This window comes from Dipodomys ordii, unplaced genomic scaffold (genome assembly GCF_000151885.1).
Source record: "Dipodomys ordii isolate 6190 unplaced genomic scaffold, Dord_2.0 Scaffold23, whole genome shotgun sequence".
NCBI classification, from domain to species: Eukaryota; Metazoa; Chordata; class Mammalia; order Rodentia; family Heteromyidae; genus Dipodomys; species Dipodomys ordii.
In genome coordinates this window covers 8,482,945-8,510,438 of record NW_012267239.1, presented here as the reverse complement: position 1 = coordinate 8,510,438, position 27,494 = coordinate 8,482,945, and the positions used below count along the sequence as shown (strand labels likewise).

At 46.4% G+C, this 27,494-nt stretch overlaps 1 protein-coding gene across 1 annotated transcript; it reads left to right on the top strand.

Moving 5' to 3' along the window:
* The first annotated feature begins 1,214 nt into the window (after window positions 1-1,214).
* Tmem233 (transmembrane protein 233) lies at window positions 1,215-18,730 on the top strand. The gene is made up of 2 exons (XM_013014372.1): window positions 1,215-1,481; window positions 18,541-18,730. Exons 1-2 carry the CDS (start codon window positions 1,215-1,217, stop codon window positions 18,679-18,681), a joined length of 408 nt encoding a protein of 135 aa, XP_012869826.1. The 3' UTR covers window positions 18,682-18,730.
* The last annotated feature ends 8,764 nt before the right edge of the window (window positions 18,731-27,494 follow it).

Sequence of the window (27,494 nt, the reverse complement as noted above, 5' to 3'; positions counted from 1 at the left end):
TAAACATCCACAAACATGACTCACATGTCCCTGCTCTCAAGGAGTTTGCAGACAGATGTAGGAGACAGATAATCTAAGGACAGCCCCTGAGTAAATGAAAACCTATCAGAGCATCATTCATGGTCTGCGAAAGCCAAGCAGATAGTTAATACAAATGTGATGATGTGAGCAACTGGGCTTTGTTTTGTTGGTTTGTTTTTATGGTCCCACTATCTCAGTGAAAGTTTTCAGTGAAATATTTTCAACAGTGACTATCCAGTAGACACTGTGCAACTGACCGATACTGGAGAAAATAGCATGCTATTAACATTCACTGAGCACATAGATTTGACAGGCCTAATGGAGAATCCTGCAGAGTTACTCACAATGGCCCAGGGAATAATGGACTATTATTATCCCCCCTTTTCAGAGGAAGAACTTGGGGCCCAGCATGGTGAAGAGGGTATTTTACTGAAGTCATTGGTCTCTGATGTGGTCATTTCTCAGCCTTGAATTCAGAGCCTCGGTTCTGGTCCTTCACCAATGACTTAGCTACTAATGCAGTTGTTTATCTTGGCGTCCGTTCCCAATGTGGATGGCTCTCGCTTATCCCAGTGATCCCCCCCGCAGTGGTCAGCGCCACGGCTCCGCCTGCGTGTCTCTCTGAGGTCCTGTAAGGTAGAAAAGCTGAGAGGAGCAGATTGCTCTTGTTCCCACATTGAGGGGAAGTAGAAGGCTGCAGGGCAAAGCTGCGTGCTGCCTCCTGCGGACCGTGGGAAGAACAGGAAGTCCATGGCTAGCTGGACAGTGGATTCTTTCCCCTTGAATATATTTCAGTTCTGTGGGTTTTTTGTGGCTTCTTGTGACGGAGCTGACCCTCTTCAGCCTGAGGCTGGCCGCTCTGGCAATGAAAGCGCTTCACTTCCCCACTCCTGAACCTCTTCCCGCTGGCTGCGCTCTGGGCGGCTGGACGCCTGTCCCTGTCCCGTAGTCTCTGGCTGGGTCACCCAGACGGCAGTGTCTGCTCTCTCTTTTCCTCCCTCCTCTGGCTTTCTCTCTCTCTCTCTCTCTCTCTCTCTCTCTCCTCCCTTCACTCTCTTCCCTCCCTCCCCCTCTTTCCCAGTGGGGAGGCTCTTGGCTGGGGTCCCTGAGCCTGGCCGGTGCGGGCGGAGGACGGGGTGAGGTCACATCTCCCTTGAGCCCTAACCCGCTAGCTTTTCAGAGCGTTGGTCGCCATGGACCGGCAGCCGGAGGCCGGGAAGGCTCGGACAGCGCGATCGGCTTCCCTCCCCGCCTCCCCCACTGCGCCCATGTCCCAGTACGCCCCCGGCTCGGGTCTCGTCAAGGGGGCTCTGGGCGGCAGCAGTCCCGAGGCCAACACGGAGGATGACAAGACCGAGGAGGACCCGCCCATGCCCAAGAACTACCTGTGGCTCACCATCATCTCGTGCTTTTGCCCCGCGTACCCCATCAACATCGTGGCCCTGGTCTTCTCCATCATGGTAAGTGGGCTGGCGACTCTGGAGCCTGAGCTCCCTTTCCAGGGCCCCGCGCCGCGTCCTCGCTTTCTGGGGCTCTGGGGCTCTCCCGCTGGCTAGCGACACCTCCGCGGGCGCGCGCGGGCGCTCCCGGCGGGGCTCAGGACGCCGGCCAATCCTCCCGGCCGCTAACTTTCCCTTAATTTCAATAAACTCAACTTCCCAAGTGCGGCCTTGGGCCTCCCCGTCCCTAGGCGCAGCCCCGCGCTCGCTGCCCGGCTGCTCCGGCGCGCGCGCCCTGGCAGGCAGCGGTGCGCCCCGCTCTCGGAGCGCCGCGCGGGCTCTCCCCGTCCCCCTGGTGCCCCTCGCCGCCGCCGGGCGCTCTGCCCCACTGCCAGGGCATTCTTGGGAGGGTCCCCGGGAGACTCCCGGCGCCCCCTCCGGCCGAAACGCCGCACGCTCCCTCCCGGGCGCTTTCCTTTCCTTCCCTCGCCTCCGTGTGGCGTCGGCTTCCCAGCGCACCTGAGGCTGCGTCCCCAGGACTTTCTTGGGCTCTTTGGCCTTTTCCTTTCTCCCGGTGGCTACCCCCCACCTTTACCCCCACCCCGTGTACGGCCTGAAAACCCTGGCCCGTTCCTAGGCACCCCTTTGCCTCCCTGTCCTGCGCCCAGGCCATCCAGGGCGCTCTGGTGACTGCGCTAGGGCCTAGGGACGTCCCAGTGCGGGCCTCCCAGCTGCACGCAGCCCCAGTAGCAAGGAGGTCCTGGCCTTACTGAGTGGAACAGCTGGTCAGGGCGGCTGGTGGGTCGCTGGGGTGAGCTTCGGACCGGCTCTGTCCCCCGACAACCCTGGCAGCTGCGCTACCCATGCCCCCACCAAGATCTACCTTGCCTGCAGGAAGAAGTCAGAACTTCCCACCAGAGACAGCAGGAAGTCTGCTTGGTGATGGTGGTCAAGGTGGCGGCCACCTAACACGCATCCAGGAGTAGAACCCAATTTGTCTCCTGGGTACCTATGGAGATTCATTTTTGCACCTGCAAATTGTCCCCCCCTCCCCGCTTTCACCAGCCTGGCTGTGTGAACCAACGTTCAAATGCACAGCAGCTGAAGTTCAGGCTGTGGTGAGCAGGAAATATTTGTAAAGCGCTTAGAACACAACTCAGCAAGGCATCATCATTATCGCCATCACCATCACCACCATCATCATCATGTCTTCCTTTAAATATCACTACATGAGACCTGATCACTATTCAAAATCAAAGCCCTCTGCAAGCTCTCTCTCCTCCTTCCCTCTTGCTTTTGTTCCCAAACAATTCTCTCCTTGCCACATACCTCTTTATTTAGTGTGTTCGCGATCTCTGACCCCTGTTAGAATGTAAGCCAAATGAGGACAGGGGATTTGGCGGTTCTGTTTGTGGCTGTTTGTGCAGTGCCCAGAAGAGAATGTGGCATGTGGTAGGACTTACTAGATACTGTGACATGCATGCATGCAGGAAGGACAGAATGGTGTTAATGGTGCTCAGTCATGATTGGCTCCTGTTATTTCCCCTCCTGGGTGCTGGAGTAGTGGAAAGCGGAAGCCACTGAATCAGGTTCCTTAGGACCAACTGGCCAACTTCCTCCCTTCCTTCCTCCCTCAGTATCTGGCCTTGGGTTTTCTGCAGAGGCTAGGAGAGATGTGGCAGCCAAGAAGCTCTGGCTGGCACTGGTGCTCACTCTCTGTCCTGGCTCATTCATGAAGCTTTAACCTCCATGTGGTAGGGGCAAGTTGGGCATTAATATTGCCACCCCATGCACCCTGGGATGAGGTTGGTACACTTTTCTCATAGAAAACTCTTTTTCTAATTCCCTCATCACCAAGTCTTTGTTCAATAGTTTCACAGAAAGAGACCCAAAATGGAAATAGAAAATTGACTCTGGAAAGTTTCAGACCCTTTTTTTCCCAGAGCTTTAGTATCTTCATCTGTAAAGTGGAAATGGGAGTATTGTTTTGGTTTGGTTTGGTTGAGATACGGTCTTACTATGTTACTTTGGCCTTGAACTCACTATGTCACCCAGATTGGCCTCCAATTCACAACCAACTTGCCTTGGCCTCCAGAGTGTGACACAGCACCCAGTTTGTGAGCATGGTTTTGCATTAGCAAAACAGTTACAAGATGCAGTACAAGCTGCCCTGTGCTAGGCAGGTGCAATACCTGTCAGACACAGGGGTAGATTCAGAACCGGAAGACACCATCTGTCATGCATGAAAACAAGCAGAACAGCAGACAGCTGGAAACTACACTCTAAGCTTCACTCTCCTCAGGGAAGCAGTTTGGACCCAGGCTCGACAAGTTTCATGACAAAGATTCCCCAGTCTAAAGGACTAAGAAGAGGGTGTGCAGGGGGAAAGCTGTCTTCTCCATTTTCTGTTGCTAGTAGTCTAATAGCAGAGTCTGAAAACATTAATATTAAAAAGAAGGAGGTCTTATTTGGTCCAAAGTCAAGGGGTCAGATCTAGTGATGACCTTGCTGGTGAAGTCCTGATAAAGCATTACATAGCCAGAAATGGGAAGCATGCCAGAAACCTAGCCACTGCTGGGCATGGTGGCACACACCTGTAATACCAGCACTTGGGAGGCTGAAACAGGAGGATCTTGAGGTTAAGGCTAGCTAGACTATACAATAAGACCCTAGGCGGGCAGGGAATGGCAGGGGAGAAGAAAGAGAGAGAGAGAGAGAGACAGAGACAGAGAGACTCAAACAAACTAGCTTTATAATAGACCTATCTCAGAATAACTCATCAGTGCATAAATGGACTTAGCCATTCATGAGGGCAGAGTACTGATCACCTCTTAAAGACTCTCCCCCAGCCCCAGTCCTACCTCTTAACGTCTCTTAGTGATATTCAACTTAATTTGAGTGGGGAGGGTTCACACTGTATTCAAACCAGACCAGCACCTGTCCAATCCCTAGGTATGCTCTTTTGTTAAAGTGTCTGTGATGTTCTGTCTTGGCTAATTTCAAATTTCAGGGCAAGTTCAGGTACAGCAATGATGATTGGGGGGGTCTTGAATGGGGGTAGCACTATTCCCTATGGAAAAGTTTGGAATGTCTGAGGAGCTTCAGTGGTAGCCTCAATGATCTGAGCTAATCGTGGCATTTGGTCCAAAGAGCCAACATACTAACATCCTGTAGGGCTAAAGATTTATCCCAATGAAGAACCTGAAAAAACCAGTTTAAAAATACTATACAATAATGAAAACTGAGGGAAACATGGATGTGTTGAAAATATGGACAAGGCTGAAAATACTTCCCAGAATGGCAAAAAAAAAAAAAAAGAGGCAGCAGAAGCCCAAAGCTCCTTCTATAAACTTACAAAGTTAAAATCGATGCCACAGTATAAAACTACTTGGAAAAACACACATGAGAAGGCATTGCTCATGCAGAGGAAATCTGTGTCCTTCCTGCTACCTCATGAAGAGCAAGGCATCCCAGGCCAATAATGCAGCGCCCCACAGATAAGTTCCAGCACATCAGTGAGTCCAGAATTCGACCCGTGTTCACCCAGTAGGCTATACATTTCCCAGACTGGGTGATTACTGACCCATATTGCACCTGCAAAGCAGAGCACAGACTGACTTTCAGAGGTCATCTCATCCTTTAGAAGCCAGCTAATGATCTCCTCCCTAACTGGACAGAGACAGACTTGCTCTCCGGTGAAGTTACATAGAATGACCCCAGCCTGCACTGACAGACTGGAGTTGCAATGCTGGAAATGGGATCCATGGAAAGTCAACATGTGCTGAACAGGAAGCTTTTGCCCCAGCTGATTGGCTCCATTTCTCTGGAATTCAGACAGGAGATTGGGGAATTTCTCTCTGGCAGGTGACCAGTTCAAAAGAGTCCTCCAGAGAACTAAAGAAATACACATCCAGTTGTCCTACGGCCTTGCCAGCAGTTACAAGCTCCATCCTCATGCGCAACACTTTTCAGCATCCCACATCTGATACGAAGCAGCAACCAGCTATGATCAAACCTTTGAAAAGTTCTAAACTGAAGTGTAAAAAGAAAACAAGTTAATTCTAGATATTGAAGAGAGTTTAAGCAGAGATGATGGGTATGTTCAGAGAGACAGGAAACTAGCCATATCCACAAGATGGAACAATCAGAGAGGTAAAACAGAGTGCTCAGGAAATAAAAAAAATACACAACAGATTTTTTAAAAATAGAGTTTAAGTTTAACTTGAGAGAACTTCACAAAGTCATGCAAAACTTGAAAATATGGAAACAATCTAAGTATCCACCAATTGATGATGGATTTCCAAAATGTGACATACACAGACAATGAAATTCCAACACAAGCTACAAACTGGATGTATCTTAAATACATTATTCATAAGTCAAAGAAGTCAGTCACAAAATAGCAGATATTATATGGTTCCACTTCTATGAGTAGTCCAATTCACAGACAGAAAGCAAGACAGTCGTCACCAGGGACTGGGCAGTGGAGGCATGGGGGATTGTTTAATGAAGAATTGTTTAATGAGTAAATTTCAATTCTGGATAGCTCTGGAGTGGATGATGATAATGATCACACAGTAACATGAATGTACTTAATGCCATTGAATTAAACACTTAGAAACTGTTTAAATGAGAAGTCTTTTACTCCAGTTTTCTGTGTAGAAAATGGAAAATATTTCTATCTCTTCTCCCTTTCTCTCTACTCTAACCTATAATACTAAAATCCTTGCTAAAAACATGAAAACAAAAAAATAACTTGCTTAAGTGATAAGTTATATATTACCACAATGAAAAGCAGAGAAAGGAAATGGTCTTCCCAGCAGATATAGTCAAGAAAATAAATTGATATTTGAGACTAATCCCCAGAAATGTAACATTTCAGGATAGTTTCAGAAACAAAAGAAAAGAAGAAAAATGTAGAAATTATCAAATAACTAATACCCAGTAAAATGGAAGAAACAAAATGAACACTAAGACATACCATGGAGACTTTCATATATTCAGGGATAAGATTTCTCTTAATCCTATAAACCTCCCAAGAAAAGAAATACACCACATAAAGGTTCGGGATTTCAGAATTCTTACCAGTAATGCGGGAAACTGAACAACAGTGGGAAGAAAACCACCTTGGAATCCTAAAGGGACATCATTTCCAACTTTGACCCATCCACATAATCATCAAAGAGACAGCAAAAAACAAAGACATATTTAGACATTCAAGATCTCAAAGAATTGCCTCCCACCTATCATTTCTCAGGCAGTTATAGGAGTGAACCAAGGTGGTGAGCCAAGACAGAGGAAGACATGGGCTCCAGAACATTTATCCGATATAGAAAAGAGGCATAGAGAAACACGCCTCAGAACAAGGCAATCACGCCCACAGACCCTGGAAGATTTGACTGACACTGGGTGGTTGGCCCAAAGACACTGTGTCATACTCCATTCTCTGGGCCAGGGCTGGCCTGGCAAGTCACAGACTGGCTCTGAGCCCCGACCACACCTGCTCTGGAAAATATAGCTTAGGTCACAAAGAAAGTAAATGCCCACAGGATGCAAGACAAACCAATCTAAGGTGTCTTTCCATCAGACCCGCGCTCCTTCAGGGACTGCCCTTCCCAACAAAGCCAGATTTCAGGCAGCCCACAGCTAAGTTTAGAGGAGAGACTCTCCCTATCTTTGGTAGTGAGAGCAAAACATAGAAGGAACAGGTCTTGGCCCAGACAGCTGGCTCAGAGCTCCACGCTGTCTAGATAACCTGGGAGTCTGAGTGCTGAGAATTATTTGCCTGGTCTCTCCACCGAACTTCTCTCAACTGTCCCTGGTTCTGGTAGTAAAAGTATAAATCATAATCCATATGACTGACTTATTAATTTCTGCGCTTGAAGCGCTAAAGAACATTCAGATGATAAAGGCTTTGAGTGAAGGGTGGCCTCATTTCAAAACTCTCTTCTAAGTACCCAAGATCTAAGGGCTCCCCTTTCCCCCCCACCCCAGGGAGAACAGGCATTGGGTAACATGGGAGCCACAGAAGGAGTGGTGGGAGTCCTTTCAGTCCTATGCCACTAGAGGAACATCTCACCTCTACTTTGAGATGTTCGTCTAGGTGTTTGTATCAAAGAACTGACAATCACATGTGGATTTGCTGATAGAATGCTACAGTGGCTGGATCCGTCATAACATATGGTGGGTGGTTTTGAATAAATGAACAAGATTGGCCACTAATGGATGTTTCATGAAGCTGGGTTATAGGAACATGGGCATCCATTATGTTACCCCATCCGTTTACATATTCCTTCAAAGTTTCTATAATGGAAAAGAGGAGGAGAGGAAAGGAGAGGAGAGAAGAGAGGAGAAGAGAGGAAAAGGGAAGGGAGGAGAGGAGAGAGAAAAGAAATGAACACATAAAGCCTTTCTCCTAAAAGCATTAAATGCTGCTCAGATAAATAACAAAAGGAAAAGAAAAGAAAAAGCAATTACCAAGCTGGGCACTGATGGTTCACACCTGTAATCCTAGCTACTCAGGCTGAGATCTGAGGAGTGTAGTTCAAAGTCAGCCTGGGCAGAAACATCCCTGTGAGATTCTTACCTCCAAATAACCACTCAAAAACCAGAAATGGAACTGTGGCTCAAGATGGATGAGCACTAGTCTTGAGCAAAAAGAGCTTAAGAACAGAACCCAGGCCCTGAGTACAAGCCCCACAAATGACAAAAAAACATGCTTCCAAACTTTATAATCTCCTGAAAATCTTATTCAACATAAGATAAAATAGCAAAATTCAAGAACTTCTCTTTGTGTCCTTTACAGATCTCCTATTCATCAAACTGCAGGAGAGACCTCCTACATTTAACTCCTTTTAATGTGTTTCCTTATTCTGTATATTTCTGTATATTCTGTAGTATGGCTATTAGTACAGTTACTGTTATTATAACTCATTACATGTGTTGTTAGAACACTTCCACATGGGCACAATTCTTACTTATTCCTCATAAAGTTTTTGTAAGGCACACAAGAAAGCTACTGTCTGTATGTACCCAGGAAAAGATGGAGACTAGGAAAGATGAAAGTAGTGGAGAAATCAAACATGACAGTCCTTCCTCCATGTAGCTTACAGTCTATACTCAGACAGCCTATGACAAACACACAGCTCCGAGGCTCCTCATATGCACACATACACTTAAAGTTTTTTCTTTTAATATATTTGCCCATCTCTGTAGGAGGATCATGTAATGTCCTCAATCAAACCTGGCAGAATTCCTCCAAGCTCTCAGCTTTAATGATAGACAGGCAAAAGGACAGCTCTCATTTGTCCTTGATTATATTTATGGAAAGAAAACAACCAAAATGGAGCACTACAATTCAGGACACTAAAGACATTTACTTGCACACCCATGTTCATTGCTGCACCATAGCCAAGTTATGGAAACTGCCCAGATGCCCTCCAATAGATGAACAGATCAAAAAAAATGTGGTACATATACACAATGGAATTTTACTCATCTATTAGAAAGAATAATATTATGTCATTTGCATGAAAGGGACAGAGCTAGAGAAAATCAGCTTGAGTGAAGTAAGCCAGGCTCAGAGAGACAATGGTACATGTTCTCTCTCATATGGGGAAGCTAGTTATCTAAAATACAACTATGCATGATAATATTTACAGGGCTCGATGCATTTACAAACAATTGAAAGGAGGGTATACTTAGGAGAGAGTCCAAAGTCAGAACTCCTCTGAACAAAATGAATACTGGGAAGTGGAAATCTGTTTTAGGGGTGTGGAGGGCCACACAGGAATAGAGGAGGAAAGGGTGAGCAAATACAGTCATTATATTCAATGTACACTATGTAAAGAAGTGAACTATGTTAACTTGAGAGTAGGGATGGGAGAGGGAAAAATGGGGGAGAATAAAGGAAAGAGTGACGTTGACTAAGAAGCACTGTACACATCACCTGAATTATGGAATAGTAACCACTTTGTACAACTTCATTAATAATAGTAATGATGGAAGAGTAGTCAAGTGAACCCAAAATAAGAAAACAACCAACAGCAATGGATGAGCACAAATGAGTTAATAGCAATGGAGAGGGAATGCACTCTGCCACCTGGAAGCCGCTGTCCAAATTCCCAGCAGTACCTTTTAGGCACAGAAACGTAGGAACAAGCAGAATCTAAACAAGAAATCTCCAAGTCATCTGAAAGTTTAGGCATTTTGTTGCTAAAAAAAGAAAAAAGGGGGAAAAAAGCACCAAGTGCTGACATACAGCAGCTATTTTGATAGGAGCTTGCTCTCCAGGAGTCTAGAATCTAAAACACAACTGAGCTATATAAAGAAATTGCACCTACACAAAAGGACCTCTGACTATGTTCAGGCACTGATATTGTTCTACAGGCTTGTGAGGAAGGTAGAAGGAGAAAGACAGAGGGAAAGAGACAAATGAGAAAATAGACAGACAGACAGACAGATGAAAAGAATAAATCTCACTTCTCTCTGAAGTAAAGGAGTAAAGCAAATGAGGACATCTTGGGAAAGACAGAAGAAATGGAGTAGGTAAAAGGAGACACTTTCTAAAAATTAGGATTTCAGTACTGCAACTCAACAGATCAGAATATTGGCATATTCACAATAGCCAATAGAAGAATTTTAAATGCCAGTGACATATTTAGGACATGTAAGATCAATACAAAGAAGGTTTGGCCAAGAGATTAAAATAGAAAAATATCAGTTCTAAATGGACGGGCATAATATCACAGAATAGATGTTCGCTCCGGCATTAGTTCTGAAGTAATTTCTAAAGCAAAGCAAGTGAACATGACAGCATGGCGCTCAGCACTGAGCAACAGCTTAATTAACATTTGTTGTTGTCGTTAAAAACATGAAAAAAATGGAGACAGCCATAAATATTGATTCCAATTTAGAAGATAGACTAAGTAAACTATAACACATCTGTGTACAACACAGAATGTTATACCACTCTCGGAACCATGCTTTTGGAGGACTTCATGATATCAGGAAGTGCTCATTATAAAGGATCAATGGGAAAACAGGACACAAAGACGAATCATAGACTCTGTGAATTTCCACCTGCTTATCAATCAAAAGTCTCCACATACCTGTATATAGGTACTCATTACTTGAATATGCATGGAAGAAGTAATGGCTAGAAATATTCCAAAGGGCCTGTAGACCATGCATAAGTTAGCAAGTAAACAAGATCCTTTTGAGAAAGTGGTGAACAGTGAGAAGAGAATAAGCAGGAGGTATGAGAGGAAAGGACCAGGAGAGATGAGGAACAGAGCAAAAGAAATGTGATGTTAGAAAGGGTGGTGGGAGCTGGGTACCTGTGGCTCACGCCTGTAATCCTAGTTACTCAGGAGGCTGAGATCTGAGGATTGCAGTTCAAAGCCATCCCAGGCAGGACAAGTCTGTGAGACTTATCTCCAATAAACCACAGGAAACGGGAAGTGGCCTTGTGGCTCAAGTGATGGAATACTTGCCTTGAGCTGAAGAGCTGAGGAACAGCACCCAGGCCCAGAGTTCAAGAAAAAGAAAGAAAGAAAAAGAAAAAAAGAAAGGGTGGTGGGTAAAGGCCAAGGAGGAGAAACCAGTCATAGGAAGGTCTGGGCAAAGCCAGTAAGTGCAAAGGCCCTGGTGCAGCAAGAAGCTTTCCAGCATGTATGTTATGCCAGATGATCTGTTTAAAATGAGTCAGGAAGCCCAGGGTAGAACAAGGCCACACAATCAAGAGCTGGGACTTCTGTCACTCAGTGAGGTATGTTTACAAGAGGCAGCAGACCTTCCTGCTCTGGTCTCAAACCAACCTGCTCCCACATCTAGTGCCAATTTACAATTTGCTCTTTCTCCCACCCTGGAACAATGTCTTAAGTTAGCTGAATCTTTGCAGAACGGGGATTCTTGTTTGGCCTGGGTTCCAGCTTCTCTAGGCATTTATGATCTGCTGGTTTAACCAAGACTTAATCAACAATCGCCCAGGTCTGGCTAGTTCTTATCTTTCGCTGTAAATTTAGTTCCCTGACAAACGTCCAGCTGTACTTCAAAGGGATGTGTTTCTCAGGTGCTCTCACAAAGCTTAATCTGCATGGCTGAGTGCTCCTTCCGGTGAATACTGGGGTGACCATCAGGCCTCCCCGGGGTGTATCTACCTCTTGTCACTCAGTCTTGCCAGGCACACGGATTTCTCTGGGAGCTACTATTTGTCCCCTGGGGCCCTCGAGGAGCAAAAGCTCCATCTCAACGTGTTTTGTTAAAACAAATTATAACAATGTACTGTTCAATGTGGTTTGTTTCTGGGGTTTTGTGTAAAATTATACTCAGAAGGGTGTACAGCCATCACCACTACTCAATTCTGGTAAATTTGTATCATTCCAAAAAGAGATTTTTACATTATAAGAGCCAGGTGTGGTGACACACATCACTCAGGAAGCAGAGATACAGGAATCAAGGTCCAAGGCTCTCCTGGGGAAAGCGAGGGACCCCATCTGAAAAGGGTCACCGTTTAAGTGGTAGAGAGCTTGCCTAGCAAGTTTGAAGCCCTAGTTTCAATCCCCAGAACACCAAAGGAGGGGGGGCAAGAAAGCTCATGCCTGCCAGCAGTCACAGTGCACCCCTCACCCAACCCTCTCCCCACTAGCAGCCAGTTTGCTCTGTGGTTTTACAGATTTGCCTACTTTGGATAGTCCATGTCAATAAAGCCAAACACTACAGAACCTTTCATGTCTCGCGTGACGCTTTCAAGGATTAACCACGCTTTGCCAGGTATCAGCACTTCCTTCTGTCTCCTCCAGGGATGCACAAACACAAATCAGGGCAAAGAAGTAAAGAGAGTCTGGAAGGAATCTATTCAGCATATAGTGGGTCACAACTTAGGGGTGTGAGAGAGGAAGGAGAAATCAAGAGAGGCTTGAATCCTATCTGAAAAAAAAAATCATGATAATACCAAAGCGAAAAGGGCTAAGGGCCTGGTTCAAGCAGGTGAATGCCTGCCTGGCAAACACAAGACCCTGAGTTCAATCCCCAGCACTGGCAAATAAACCAAAAAGAATGTCTCTCAGAAGCAATGAGGGGTAACCTGAGGAGGGGGGGAGGTCCCCTGCCCATCCCCCTACCCAAGTGGCCTATAACTCAGTTCCCACAGGGCATTATCAGATATCAAGAATGTTCCAGAAAAGCTACTTCACACTAAGGTGCCATTGCCTGCTCAGCCTTCACTCTGTCATCTGTCCCATGACACAAAAAAAGATGCCTGTTGTCTGTACCAAAGAAGAGAATTTAATGACAGAACTCTTAATTTTTTAAATTGAACTCTTTTGTTTCTTTACACTGGGGAACGTCATTGGGGAACAACTGAGCAAGCAGGGTTTAGAAGACAAGAAGTATATTTAATAGCTATTTCGCTCGGGTCCCCACAAAACAGCTATGTAGTAAAGTCAAGTAAGCACTAATTTTTCTTGCTGAGTTCACCAGCCACTACTCTAACTCATTTAACCCAGAATGACCAGGAGGTAGAACTAAAAACTCACGAGTAACATCTCCCATCAGGAGTATTTGACATCTGGAGGCCCATTTTGTGTGAGAGTGAGTGCAGGAATCTTGCCCGAAGGAATGAATGAACTGTCTGCAGTGACATTTGTTCCAATCCTCAGGGATACATTTCCTGGTTGTTGTTGGGTCTTTTGGGTTTTTTATTTTTGTCAATGGCCAAAATGTTACTGAGTTAGAATCATGCCACCTATCTAGTGCTGGGCTATCAAATAGTACATGAAACCTAGTTCTGAGGTTCCTTTAGACCCATTCAAGCATTGGTTTTGTAAGGGCGTTTGCTTACATTCGTAACACCCCAGCAAGTTGCCTTTGAAAGTGGTAACATTTGCTTCTGGCTAAGTCTCAGAGGGACTCGGAGTCTCTCAGAGAAAAAGAGAGTTCGCTGATTGTAACCTGGGGGACAACGTTGCTGATAGTTCTACAAAGCAGCTATTCCAGGGCCTGCCACAGAATACATACTATGCCATTAGCACGGTTATTACTGTACTATAGCTCCTGGCTCCTTTCTCTCCAGCCTCATGTCTGTCCCTCTGTCTATCTGCCTCTGCATCCCTACCTCCCTTCTCCCTTTCTCTCTCTCTCTCTCGTGTGGGTATACCTGTTATTCTCTCCTCTTCTCTAGCCCTGTTCAGGCCTCGCTCCTTCTGAGGTCTTTCCATTTTCCTTGTCTTAATAATATTCTGAAATCATCTTTTTATGTGCATGTTTACTTCTTTATTTTCAATCTTTAACAGAATTCGAGCTCCATGAGGGCAGAGAGCAGTTATCTGGCACATAGATGGCAGTAAATAATGACTGAGTTAATTTATTATGAACAAGGGAGTAAATGGACGAGTGGATCGATGAATGTGTACAAATTAATGAATGGGTGTCTGGATGAATGAAGGTGTGGATGAAAGAACAAGTGAATGAATGAACAAATGCTTGGCCATCTAAGACAGCAGTTCTAAACCCAGCCACTCCTCAAACTCACCTGAGAAACTTGCAAACCAGAACTGGATCCTACCCACAAAGACCCTGATTAACTTGTTCTGGTATGGGTCTTGGGCATAGGAAGATTTAAAAACCCTACCCCCAAGTGATTGAAAGGCATATCCAGGGTTAGAAGCTCCCAGCGCTGGGGTGTACACACTGCAGAGCTCCGGGGAGTCCCCCTCTGCCCCACACTAAGCAGCACTGCCCCCCCCCAGGGTATCATGTGGGAATGTAGCAAGAGCTCTGTGCTAAAGAGCAGAGGCAGAGTACTTTCCACATTTTCCTGGCTCAGGACAGCCGTGTATCTTTGCCATTCGGTGTAATGTGTCACGAATGGCTATGATCTTGGATCCACCCTCTGGGCTTTCAGATCCAGTTATCAGAACATACAGGATTACTGTGGTGTCTCTCTTTGGGCTGTGGGTTCCAGGAGCTTGCTGGACCCACCAGCAGGAAATGAGCCACTGCTTCCTGCTGCAGCCTTCTTGGGGCTCAGGACAGAAAACTGCAGCTTTACACCTGGCTGCTGAACAACTTTCCTCCTGTGGGTATTGAGTATCGTGTGTCCATCCAGGGAAGGGTGTATAAATAAGCTGAAAGGGATGCAGGGGCCATGGCGTCATGAGATGTCTATAGGAGAGGGCACTGGCCCACTTTCCTGTTGGAATGTGACCTTTACTGGCTGAAGACCTGACGCTCTTAGAGGGTTTGTGCTAACAGATCCATGTTGCCAACAGGAGCCCAGGGTTACAGCAAAGGGAAAAGGCGTTGCAGGTGAATCCTGGGTACCTCACAACAAATGTGTGACGGGAACTCATTTGCTGTGTATTCTAGTAAAGGTTCACTTCCATCGCAGAGGAAAACAGAAACTGGGAAGAAAGGAAAGGCCCTTTAACATCCAACTGACTGTTGGATGTCTTGGAATATGAGTGTTTTATGAAGCTATGAGGTCACAAAGAAACTCCAGGCCAGATCCAAGGGCCACCATTTCAGTTGAAGGACAGTGATGTGGAAGAAGGGATGTCTTGGTGGTAATGGAGAACACATGAATCCAGTTGTAGTCTAGATACATAACCGGGTACTTCTGTGTCTCCATGATGGTCAAGGTTTCTCAGCGAAGACCGTCGACTTAAAAAGAGGAGAGGCTTGTTCCAGCTCGCGCTGGCGGAGGGTTCCAGCCGTGGTGGTCAGGATGTGTGGCGAGGCAGCACCACAGCATGCCATGTGGGAGTGCTGGCGCCCCACTTGCAGAAGTGGGGGGCAGGGGTGCATGAGTAAACGTGAGGCCAAGAGCAGAGTCTCCTGCGCGGACACACCTCTGGCGGCCTGACTTCCTCACGCTAGGACCCACCTCTGTTTGTTTTAGCAGTACTTGGGTTTGAACTAAAAGCCTTGTGCTAACTAGACAGGCAGCTGTCACTTGGCCCTGCACGCCCCCCCTCCACTAGCCCTTTCCAATTTCACTGTTTTTCAAACAGAGTTCCACTTTCATGCCCAGTGCGGACCACGAACTTCCTGTTTATGTAGCCCATGTGGCTCACACCACAGTGCCCAGCCTTTTATTTTATTGGTCACTAATCTTTGCCTGGACTGGCCTCACACGTATCCTCCGTGTCTGCCACCCTCTCTGTTGTCCCCATCTTTGTGCCCATTAAGACACCACCTCTCAAAGGTTCCAGCACCATCCAATAATGCCAAGGGATGTGGACCAGGCATTTAAAACATGGGCCTCTGGGGACCATTCCAGATCCACATGATAACAGAGATCAAAATGTTTAGAAAAGGAAAGGAAAGGTTTTACTTGTAAGGTAACTTCAAAGGGGCCAGCTAGCTAAATGAAAAGCACAATGTGAGTATTTAAAGAAAAGAAAATGCAAATTTTCCAGGGGTACCAAGTTTTACATTGGTCTGCTTATGGCTAAGACACAAAGCAGGATCTTTCTCAAGAGTTTATCGCATCCCAAAGGAAGCAGCCTACCATGAAACTTCAGCATCGTCCAAGCAAGGATGATGCTGCCTTTGTGAAGATTTGTAGGAAATACGTAGGTTTTAATGCATAAGGGATATGGATTAGACAGGCTGACTCCATTATTCTTGATGTATCTCAGGTGCAAATTGTTTCTTCTAACCACGATGTGTGTGCTCGGTCATTACAGAGGCAAGGGGGAAAGGCGTCTTTGCTTGGGATTCATAGAGGAAAGCATGTAGATGCAAATGCACTGAAGTGCTAAAACTGGGTAATAAGATTAGGGAAAGAGCTTTCCTATTTACTCTATATGTCTCTACAGCACTAAAAAAGGCTTTTCATGTTCACAAATTGTATGAGTATTTTTTAAAAAAATAAATAAGATCACAACAACTTTGAATATCTAAAGCCAGCATAATTCTCCCCATGCCAGATGGGATAGCTTATATGCTAAGCCCTTCAGGGGGAAAAATTTAAAAAACAGATTTATACAACATGCATTTTTCTCTAAAACCCATGTCTACCACTTTAGTCTGTCCCATCTGCCAAATTCCCTTGGTGGTGTGACATCCCGATTAGAGAAGAAAAGAAATGGCTGTCAAGGTTGGAGCCTGTAGCTCAATGGTAGAGCACTTGCTAGCAGGCTGGAGGCCCGAGTGCCTGAGAAGAGAAAGGCATTTTCATACCAGGGAATTGTCATGCAAATGTTCTGGACAGAGATGGTGGTAATGGCCACACAATGATTATGTCAATGCTCTTAGTGCCACTGAACTGTACACTCCAAATGGTGAAAGTGATTAGTTTTTATATGTAATCCATCACCACAATAAAACTGCCAACACACACACACACACACAGAAGGCGCCTCGTCCATACACCAGCCAAATCAAAATCTCTCCAGGGAGGAGCGGGGGGCAGATATCTCAATGTTTTTAGCTACCCAGATAGTTCTAATGGGTTCCAGGGTTGAGAACTCCAAGATCGGGGCCTCAGAATTCTAGATCTCGCCTTGTTATAAGTCCTGAATCTCATCTGTACACAACACCCCTAAAATCGCATCCCCCTGGCTGCTGAGTCTCAAGACTATTGCCGACAAAGGCGACCCAGCCCCAAGAATTAAGAAAGGGTTCCAGAAGCAGACGGCTCTGGCTTGAAGAAACAGACTGGCTGTTTCTCTGGCTTGAAGTCTATCTTCCTAGTAGTCTGGGGACAGTTATTACTGAAATGACATCAGAGTCAAGAACAGAGGCTCCCAATGAAATCCACAGTTCTCATCATTAGCGCAGTGTTTCTGCATACTGGGCGGCAGTACAATTTGGGGAGGGGGTGCGAGGGGTGTATTACAGAGAGGACTTACTATAAGGGAAACTGGCAGCTCCTGGCCTGCCCCTCAGCAGCAGGAATTCTGTGAACACTTGATGCTGCTATACCAGCTTGGGGAGCTACAGGAAGCCCTCAGCAAACCCATGTTTCATAGGGAACCAGACACGGTCATTCACCCATTCAGTCTACGCGTACCTCCTGAGTTCCTGCAATGTGCCAGACATGACTCAAAGCACTAGCAACAAAGGCAACATGGAACTACTTGACGAGTTTGGCCTGGATGCAGAATCAGGAAGGACACTCTGCTGAGTCGAGTAATAGAGAAGTGTGAGGGGAGAGAGAGGGAGAGCCAGGATGGCTGGAGATGGAGGAGGGAAGAGGAGCCCGGGGGTACCTGCTGTTATTCACCAGCGCCACATGTTGACAACTGAGAAAGCCGTATCTGTGGGCACCAGATGACAGCCTGGGCTTGGGCAAGAGCCAGGCAAGCTGTACACTGTAAACACTGCCCCGACTCCCTTCAGTCTGTCACGATAGCACGAAAGTAGCCATAGTCGATAGTAAACTAACCGCTGTGGCTATGTTCCAAGGGGACTTTACGAAAGCAGGTAAAGCCAGACACCAGTGGCTCAGACCCGTAATTGTAGCTACTCGGGAGGCTGAGATCTGGGGATCATGGTTTGAAGCCAGCCTGGGCAGGAAAGTAAGTCTGTGAGACTCTTTTATCTCCAGTTAACCACCAAAAACAATGTTGGAAGCGGAGCTATGGCTTAAGTGGTAGAACGCTTGCCTTGAGCACAAAAGCTTGGGGATAGCACCTAGCCCTGAGTTCAAGCCCCAGAAATAAAAAGGTAAGGGCTGAACTGGACTCATGGGTTATAGCTCGCAAAGCCTGCACAGCTTGTTCTACAGGAAAAGACAAATGCTTTCATTCTGCAAATGGGTTTTGAGCATCATCTATCGACTGCCCTTCGCAACACACACAAGCACTACTAAGCACTGTACCCTTCTTAACATGCTATGATAAACCATAAGGTAAAAAGAATCAGGAAATACACAGAAGGCAGGGTCAGCCTAGCACTTAAGGGACAGCCTCTCAGAGGTAAGAATACCCATGGCGCTTACCCAGTATCCTGGCACTGGGGTGAGCAGGTGCCTGAGTCCTCTTGGAGCCATTCTGTCGGGACAGCCAAATTCCTCACCCCTATCCTCATGCATCGTCTGTGGTCACCAGCTCTTTCTTTGTGCCCCCTCCAGTCTCTGAACAGCTACAACGATGGGGATTACGAAGGAGCCAGGCGGCTGGGGCGGAACGCCAAGTGGGTGGCCGTGGCTTCCATCATCATTGGCCTCCTCATCATCACCATCTCCTGCGTAGTGCACTTCACAAGGAAGTAAGTCGCCAACACTCTAAAACCAAAGGGGCAGCATGTCTTCCTCACATGGCGGTGGGCCACGTAGGCGGGTGGACATTCTCCCTCCACAGGATCCCAGGCTGTCCAACGCTCCACCAAGCCTGCAGCTGTTCTAGGTAGAACAGGGGCGTGGGCTCAACTCGAGAGCACAAACGTCTTGAGTTGTAACCACTATGACTTTGCCCAGAGTAACCCTCGTTGGCTTTTCTCAGGGCGTTTCTCAGCAAACTACAAATAGAAAGAAAAAAAAAACCATTCAAGTACTATTTGGAGGCTTCACAGTGAGATGCTGATCCAGAGTTAACCTGACTCTTGGATGTTATCTTAAGTTAAATCAGGTACATGGCAGACAAAGTGTACTTATATCCTAATCCATAAATATATCCCTCTTTCTGATCCAAATTGTGGGGAATCCACTGTACTGATGTTGCTGCCACTTAAGAGGACACTTCTATTAGTAAGTCTCCAATAAATGTCTGCGCCTAGATGTCTGTTTCTAGTGCTCCAATAAAACTTTATTTACAAAAGGGTATCTCTGTCTACAGGTGGTAATTTGCCAGCCTCTGATCTAGAATGGGAAGTATCTTCAGGCTAATTCTGGAAAATGGAAGATCAGATAATACCAGATGGGCTGAAGTCTCAAATGTCACTTAAGCATGAAATTAAATGACTAACACTGGTCACATAGTTCCATCTAACTGCCAGAGGGTGGGTAAGACAGGAGAGTAAAGATGGTTAAAGTTGTTCTTTGTCCTACCCTGTATCTGCAAAATGATTTCCCGCATGACTTTGCATTAAAGTAGCCTAACAGTTCTTAGTCTAAGGACAGAAAAGTCACCACATGCTTTTGGTATCACCATGATCTTTCATAAAGAGATGGATACTATTGATATTCCTCTCTGGACTTGGATACATTGCTTCCGACTCTCTAATTAGCTACGATGAGCCCCGTCTGCTAGAATCAATGACACTTTGACAAAGGACAAGGCGACATGATGACAACCCAGCCCCGGAAATGTCAAGCCCACATCCATCTCCATCTTGCTGTGTAAATCAAGCAAGAGAAGAATGCTGAGTAGTTCTTCAGCACAGCATTTCCAATGCCCCTGACCCAAGCAATGTGCTCACCAAACTGAGAGAGAGAATCCCTTTTGGGGCTTGGTTGACCAAAGAGGCTTACCTGGGTGGATGAGAGAAGCAGCAGGCATCCCGCATCCTCCCAGATCAGCCAGCCCCGCCTTGGCAACCAAGAGGGCAGCAGATGTCACAGACCAACTTCGTGTTGGACAAGCCACACCCAGGAACAACCAGTAGCGGGTGAATGGAGCAGCTGATGTCCTGACAGGAAATGACCCAAGGGGAAAACCAAGCAGCTGTGTTCACAGAAGGGAGGGAAGGACAGTGAAACATCAAAGGATCCCAGAGTTTCTTGCATGGATGATAGTGATATTAGCATCATCAAACTGATTAATATTTGATGATACTGTTCCATGAAGAAGACGACAGGGATTGATGTTCAACACACCTGACTTCATCCTTTAAAAGAATTCATGATGTAGGCGTGGCTAGCAAACACAAGGCCCTGAGTTCCAACTCCAGTGTTGCCAGGAAAAAAAATGTGTGTGTGTGTGTGTGTGTGTGTGTGTGTGTGTGCACATAAGTGTGTATAGTTAATGCTGAAGTTTGGTAAGAGGTTGCCTGGGCCATATACTCCATCCTTTAGGACTTACTCATCTTTAGCCAATTATTTAACCCAAATTTTGGTTTCCTTGGCTGAGAAGTGGAGACTGATTCCATGAAGCCAGTGTAAATACTAAGTGGAGGAGCACATCACACACACACAGTTTAGTGGCTGTCCCTTTGATACCCCTGAGGATGCATGGACCAAGCCTGTGATCATTCCCATGATCAGTATCACCAGGAAAGGATCCAAGTTCCTCCTCGAAAGATCCCAGATCACTGAAATCAGAGGTGAGCCCCAGGAATCTGCACTTTTCTGCTTCCACTCTACGGACTCACATCCTGGTGCCAAGCAGAGTCCTCACCATCCCACCCTGCTAAGTTGTCTCCCTCCCAAGTCCCAGGGGAAGAGGATATGGACGCTCGCTCTGAGCAGAGTGGTCAGTTTTCATTTACATCAGCAAACAACTCATCCCAGTTTGGTGTGCCCAAGCCAGTGCCAAGGAGGGGAGTAGGGTTACCGCCCAGGAGATGTACCAGCCCAAGGCTATGTCCTAACAACCTAGAAGGCAGTGAGAACTTCTGCAGAGGGCCAGGCAAATCTGACTAGGAAGGACAGCAAGCTTGGAGATGGGACAGAAGCCAGGAATGTGAGACTTTTCTGGGTTTCATCCCCAAATGCAGTTTGAAGCAAACTATTGCCATCTAGAAAGGTTGTGAAGCCTGTCGTTAAAAAATAAAGGCTGGGAGGGCTGGGAAGGTGGCTCAGTGGTAGAGCGCTTGCCTTGCATGCATGAGGCCCTGGGTTCGATTCCTCAGCATCACATAAGCAAAAATAAATAATAAATAAAGGCTGGGAATCGCTGAGCCAAAATGTCTAATAGCTTTGGATAGGATGCTGTGTTGAATCAGGAGTTGTGTTCTGAGCCCAACAGTCTCCGTCTACAGGTGTGGCTCAGGTGGGAAGAGAGCCTGTCCGACAAGCACAAGGCAATCAATTCAAATGCCAGTATGAGAGAGAGAGAGGAGAGAGAGAGAGAGAGAATGAGTGAGTAAGTGTACAATTTCCAAGTGCATATTTATGGATATTTATCTCTACATTTTTTGGCAATGCTGGGGTTTGAACTCAGAGCCTTGTGCTGGCAAGGCGGGCATTCTACCACTGAGCCACACCCCAGCCTATATTTATGGATTTAAATGCAGAAAGAAATGCCTGGAGAATGCATACAAGCTGTGCTAGCCTTATTGCTAAACATTGGGAAGGAAAATGAGATTCAGAAGTGCTCTGGGCATTTTGGTGCATCTGTGCTATTCTGGTTTTCTTATGGGCCACGTGTAGACTAAAATAGAGAATGTTTCTCAAAATAAGCCAGGCTTAGACTTAAAAGTGTTCAGGCCTACTAGCCATCCAGCCTTTGAGTCACCTCCAAAATCCAAGAAAAGCCACTGTGGGGCTGGGTCCCCCATCTTTCTCTTTCTCATTCTGTCTGTCTCTGTGCTACACAGCTCCTGAAGAACCAGCAGCCTACTGCAAACACTGGAGGACAGGCTTCATTCACACACACGGCAAAGAAGTTTCTGAGGAACAGATACATTGACTTTAGACTGTGAGACCTTTTCCTCCAGGACTCTCCAGAGGCAGGTCCCTGGAAAATGAGCAGCAGCAGCAACAAAGAGTCCCATCAGCCCCGTCAGCCCAAGTCACTGGACCATCACGATAGAAGAAGGCTCGCTGTCTCCTCCAAGTGAGGTTCTGCATCCATTCCTCTTCTCCAGAGACAAACTCCAGACACCGCATGACTCTTCCCAGGGCTGGAGGTCAGGATCTGGAGAAGCAGGAGGCTTCCCAGGGAAGCAGTGGATGCTGCTGTTTACAATGTCAAGTTCAAACCTCTGCAGCATGGTTAGGGTTGTGTAATGCAGTTGAATCATGGATATTTCTTCTATTTTTTTCATGTTGCAGGTGCATTTCAATCTTCGGTACCCCTAACTGCAACCTTCTATCAGCACCCCCAGAATTCACCAAAGACTGGAAGACTTTCTGGGCTTTTGTCTTGATCCTTGTTTTCTTCTATGAGCCTCCTTCTTTTGCTTGCTCTCTACCCAAGCAGAGCGAGGGCATGCTTGGTGGCTACGCTCATGCACAGATGCACCGCACACCCTGTCCAGCCCAAACCTGGGAAGAAGCCCGCTGTGTTTATGGAATGCATTTGCTTTCCTTGTTTTTTTGTTTGATTGTTTTTTTCTAGTCTCAGGCTAGAATTTGACTTTCCAGGATGCCACACTGGAACCATCTCCGCACCGCGCTTCTGTATCAAATGCCAACTTAGGAGAGAGTGTCCTGGTTTCAGGACACGGCAGCTCTGCCATGAGGTCCCAACGCACGGTCCTGCAGGTACAGCATCTGTGGCTAGAGACTTCTGAGCAGTTCCGCAGGCACAATGTGAAGTCATTCTGAGTCACCAAGAACGCTTTCCTTTTTCAATTCTTTGTGTCATTGTGATGACACAAAGGAGAAAGTCTCTGTTCAGAACTTTAGAACTCTGTGGGTCCTTCATACCTTTCTGTGGCTCTGCCCACTTTAACAAAGAAAGAACAGCCTGAGTTTGTGGTGGTCCGTCGAGACAGAATTCAGGGTTATGTTTTGTTTTCATGGTGTTATCTTGCTACCTTCTACTGATGGCTTTCCACAAGTAGATGTGCTCCACCATTTCTGTTCAAATGAATTTCCGTATGTAAGTGGACTTAGAAACAAATACCAAGTTACTAGCATAATGGGTGATATGTATATACAGATAGGGTAAAGAAGACTTCGCCAACTCATGTTAGAAACCCAGTGCTAAGGCATTCTCGTGAATGAGAGAGGTGGCTGCTTATTTGCACTGAACAAGAAGAGGCTGAGTCAAAAACACCTGCTCCAATGCTCTATTCCTTTTTCGCCATTTACTAGCTATGCAAATTGATTGTAGGCAAGTTTTTTTTAGGTTCTTTGTGCCGGTGGAAAATGGAGATAAGAATGCCTGCCTACTTACCTCACACTGTTAGGAAAATTAATTGCCATAATCGATGTGCCCCTGGAGGGAAATTCTAAGTGCTATTCAAACACAATGCATGGTTCTTGGATGACTGTGACTCTCAGGCATTTGTGAAAATACTGGACCTTCACCAAAAACGTATTTTAAAAGAAAGTTGATGGACACCAGACTGTACCTGTTATGTCACTCAGACGTCCTTCTTGAACCAGACGTCCCAGGAGGACCCTGAGTCAGGGACACGAATGCTCGGCATTCGGGGATGCTGGTGCCATCCCAGTCTGTCAGATCCTGACTTCCGCCTCTGCCATCTTCTTGTCTGTCGCTATGTATCTGGGTCCCTGGCCTTTTACTCAAACCAAGTGAAAAGTGTTGCTGAGCGGCAGAATAAAAATGGTTTTAAGCAATCCTGTCTATCATGGTATGTCAATCATCCATCCTTCTAGACACCCCCAGAACTAAATTGTGCTCAACTACCCCAGCCTCCTTCCACAGAGAAGACCACACAGAGGCCAGGCTTGGGGCCAAAGAGCCATCCACACTGCACTTACGATCTAAAATCCCCTTTTAGGGACATTTAAAATGTTGGTCCCACTCAAGTCAAAATAAGAAAAATCCTGTCACCGTGTAGGGCCCACACAGCTAGACAGGGGTTAAGGACCCATGGCTCTGACAGCAACCAAGGGAGCTGGCCCCAGGGCATTCTGAGCCGCTGAGACCACCCCAGCTCCATTCCCATTTAGGAAAAGATCGAGTTGGCACATAAGCCAAGAGACTCTTTCCTTCAGCCAGTAACTGGTTAGAGTCAAATAAGTGGAGATTTTATTGTCCATATAACTGAAAGCTCCAAGATAGCTTCAGGTATGACTGGATCTTGATGCTCAATATTGTAAAGAACTTATCCCTCTCCATTCCTCAGTCCCAACCTACTGGATTTGCTTTAGTTTCATAGTGGTAAGATGGCTTCTGACAGCTTTGAACTTCTTCCTACCAGCTTAAAAACACCTGGGAAAACAGTCTTCCTTAATAGCTCCAAGGATAGAAGAAGGGGGGGCGGGGGGAGTAGAGACGTTCACTTCCAACTAATGCACAACTGATTGAAGATGGGAACCAGCCCATCAGAATGCATACTGGCCATTCACTCACAGGTCTGACCAATGACCACTGTACTGGAATAGATGGACGCTGTGGCCAGAGGTGGGTGTGGGCGAGGCCCTGAAGTCAGTATTCAAACACTGGAACTGAGTATGAAATGAACTCTATACAACTATTCTAGATTCAGGGTGAGGGGAGGGTGGTTCCCCAAAGGAAAACCAGAGTGTTTTGGTTTTTTTTACCAGAAAGAAAGACAGATGTTGGGCAGAAAAGAAAAAAAAATCACTGTCCATGTTAAACATTTTTCATCTAACTCCACCTGAAGTAATCAAAGAGTTTTCCATTAGCTTCCGGGCCTGGCCACTGTTCATACAGCACCTGCACAACTGCAGACACCAGGCTGGGCTTTGGAAATTACAATGGGATTGAGGGACACCCTCAAGAAGGGTGCGCACCATCTAAGGGAAACAGGTACACATTTAAGAAAGAGCTAAAGGAAGCCTGAGAGGACGCAGACAGAGGCATGAACCAGAGGCCGCAGCAAATTACTTTGCCAGAGGCTGCGTGTGAGAAAGGAAGCAAATGTCCCTGATCCTGCCACTCTTTGCCCGGCTCTGGCTGAAGTGACACAGCTCTTGAAGTCGCTGTCTTCACTACCGTTATGGGCAGAAGCAGTTGCGGGCATTAAAAAACTCGCTGGCCTCAGCTCCCGGATCAGCAAATTATCTTGGCCTACAGCAGGACAGCTGCATTCAGCAAAACAGCACCACACATGTATCTTGATACGTGTAACCCTAGACCCAGGCTTCTAAATATAAGAGACAGTTTTGGGCCAATGGTTACAAAAGAAAAAAAGAAAAAGGAAAGAAAATCTCCTAAAATAGTATCCACCTTAATGTGCTTACTATAAATGCTGGGGGAAAAAAATACTCATGGAGGTTGAATATTGGTCCATGGAAAGTTAATTTATTTAAAAAAATCCTGAATCCAAATATTTTTAATTCCAGTTTTGACCAACACAAAATGAGGCATCAGTGCTACACAAACAATACCGTCATTCCTGGGAAAGCTACAGTAGGAAGGAATCCCCTTCCCAAATCGATGGATAGAGGTCAGGATAGAGAAGAGCCAGGCTTTCTTGGGGCTCTGTTTGGTTGACTCTCTGAAGTTCCTCTGGATCAGATCTACAGGGGCTGGGCTGCGATGGTCCCCTCTCTAGACTACCCAAGATGATGCTTTCCCAGTGCTCCCACACCCACACCCTGGTTCATGGTGTGTCCCTCCCATTTCACTTTTCCCAAGTTGTTTGCACCTGACGCTGCCACCAAGACTGATTCCTCCAGAGTGACATGGAATCCCTCGAATGGGAACTGGCTGTGCGCTGGTATGGGTCTGAGTACTGGGAAGAAGTTATAAAAGGTCAAATCCTGCTTACAGAGAAGTAACAAAGAGCCTGCTGACTGGCACAAAAGGGGAGCTAACATGAATCCCCACACTTAGAGAAGGTAAAGAAATCTTTCTTGCTCCATTACCAATGTTCATCTAAGCCATTACAGGCGCCTCCTTATAGGCTCCTCCATGTGTCTTAAGATTCTGGTGTGCCCTGTAACAAATATTCCAAAAACAGAGAAATTACTGTCTTAAATTACCCATTATCTTAATGGCTCTGGAGGTCACAGCCTGAAATGGGTGTGAATCAAGATCGTGCAGGGAAAGCTGGGAGGCCTAGCCCAAGTGGTAGAGTGCCAGCCTACCAAGTTAAAACCCCGGGACTGCCAACAAACAAAACAAAAACAAATTTAAAAGAAAAATAGCATAGGGTTGAGTTCCTTTCTAGGGGCTCTTAAGGAGACTCCCTTTGTTGTATGGGAATTCAGTCACAAGAAACAGAGAAGCCACATTTAAAGAGAAGCCACATTTAGAGAGCCTGCAGCTGGAGTTGGAATCGTGTCACAAAGACCCACAGCCCCTCAAATACAGTTACAAAGCTGAGCCATGACAGTAGTAAAGCAAAGAAAGAGCAGAAAAATAAGACCAACAAACCAGATCAACTCAAGTGGGACGCCATGGTGACCGGAGGAGAGCCGGGAGTCAAAGAGACACAAGGCATGGCATACTGGTGTCTGAGCTGGTCCAGGCCCAGACAGCAGGAGAGTCAGGGGGCAGGGTCACAGGGAACTCCCAAGTTCGAGGCACAGGACTGACAGATCCAGGAACCTAGCATCCCAGTCCCCACCCCTGCCTCTAGGAATTCAGGCATACCTATCACCTGGGCGTGGAGCTTCCCTGCCACTTCTGTGAAGACAAGATGGCACCAGTTAAACCCATTTCCCTATGATCCATCACATGGCCAAGACGGCGACAGTTAGACCAATATCTTGATTTCACCTTTTCTTGCCTTCCCACCTTCGCCATGCTCCTCAGGCTCCCTTCAATCTTCAGGGACAGCAGTGACCACTCAGCTCTTCCTTACTGCATTTCTTGTTCTGGCTTCCTTCCCCACTGTCCCTATTCAAATGGGCCCTGATTGTCACATTGTGACCACTGGATAATGTGAGATATGTGAGATATATATGTTAAGGTCAGCTGATTAGCAACAGTTCCAAAGGCTCCCTCAATCTTCCCTTGCCATGTGGCCTATTCATAGCTTCCAGAAATGGGTATGAGGACATCCTTGGGAGACCATTATTCTGCCTACCATCCTCTATTTCACATCCTTGTCCTAACTCATGCATGTGCGCATGCACACACGCATACACACATATACAGCCAAGATGACCTTAGGACCTAAACTAAAATCCATCATTCCTTTGTTGAAATTCAACACACCAACTCAACAGAATAAAAACCCACACTTCCACTTTCAGCCTTCATGGCTTCCCCACAAGTCCCCCGTCCCCTGTCCTCCCCACCCTGTCCCTGGGTCCCTGCGCCTGTAACCCGTGTCTCTATTCACGTTCCCAGCAGACAGTTGCAGAGATGTTTGTGG

Bases quoted from the DNA above. Each gene is read 5' to 3' on its own strand.
- Tmem233 (XM_013014372.1), top strand. From the start codon at position 1,215: ATGGACCGGCAGCCGGAGGCCGGGAAGGCTCGGACAGCGCGATCGGCT. The intron at 1,482-18,540 runs GTAAGTGGGCTG...TGCCCCCTCCAG, and splicing joins CCCTGGTCTTCTCCATCATG to TCTCTGAACAGCTACAACGA.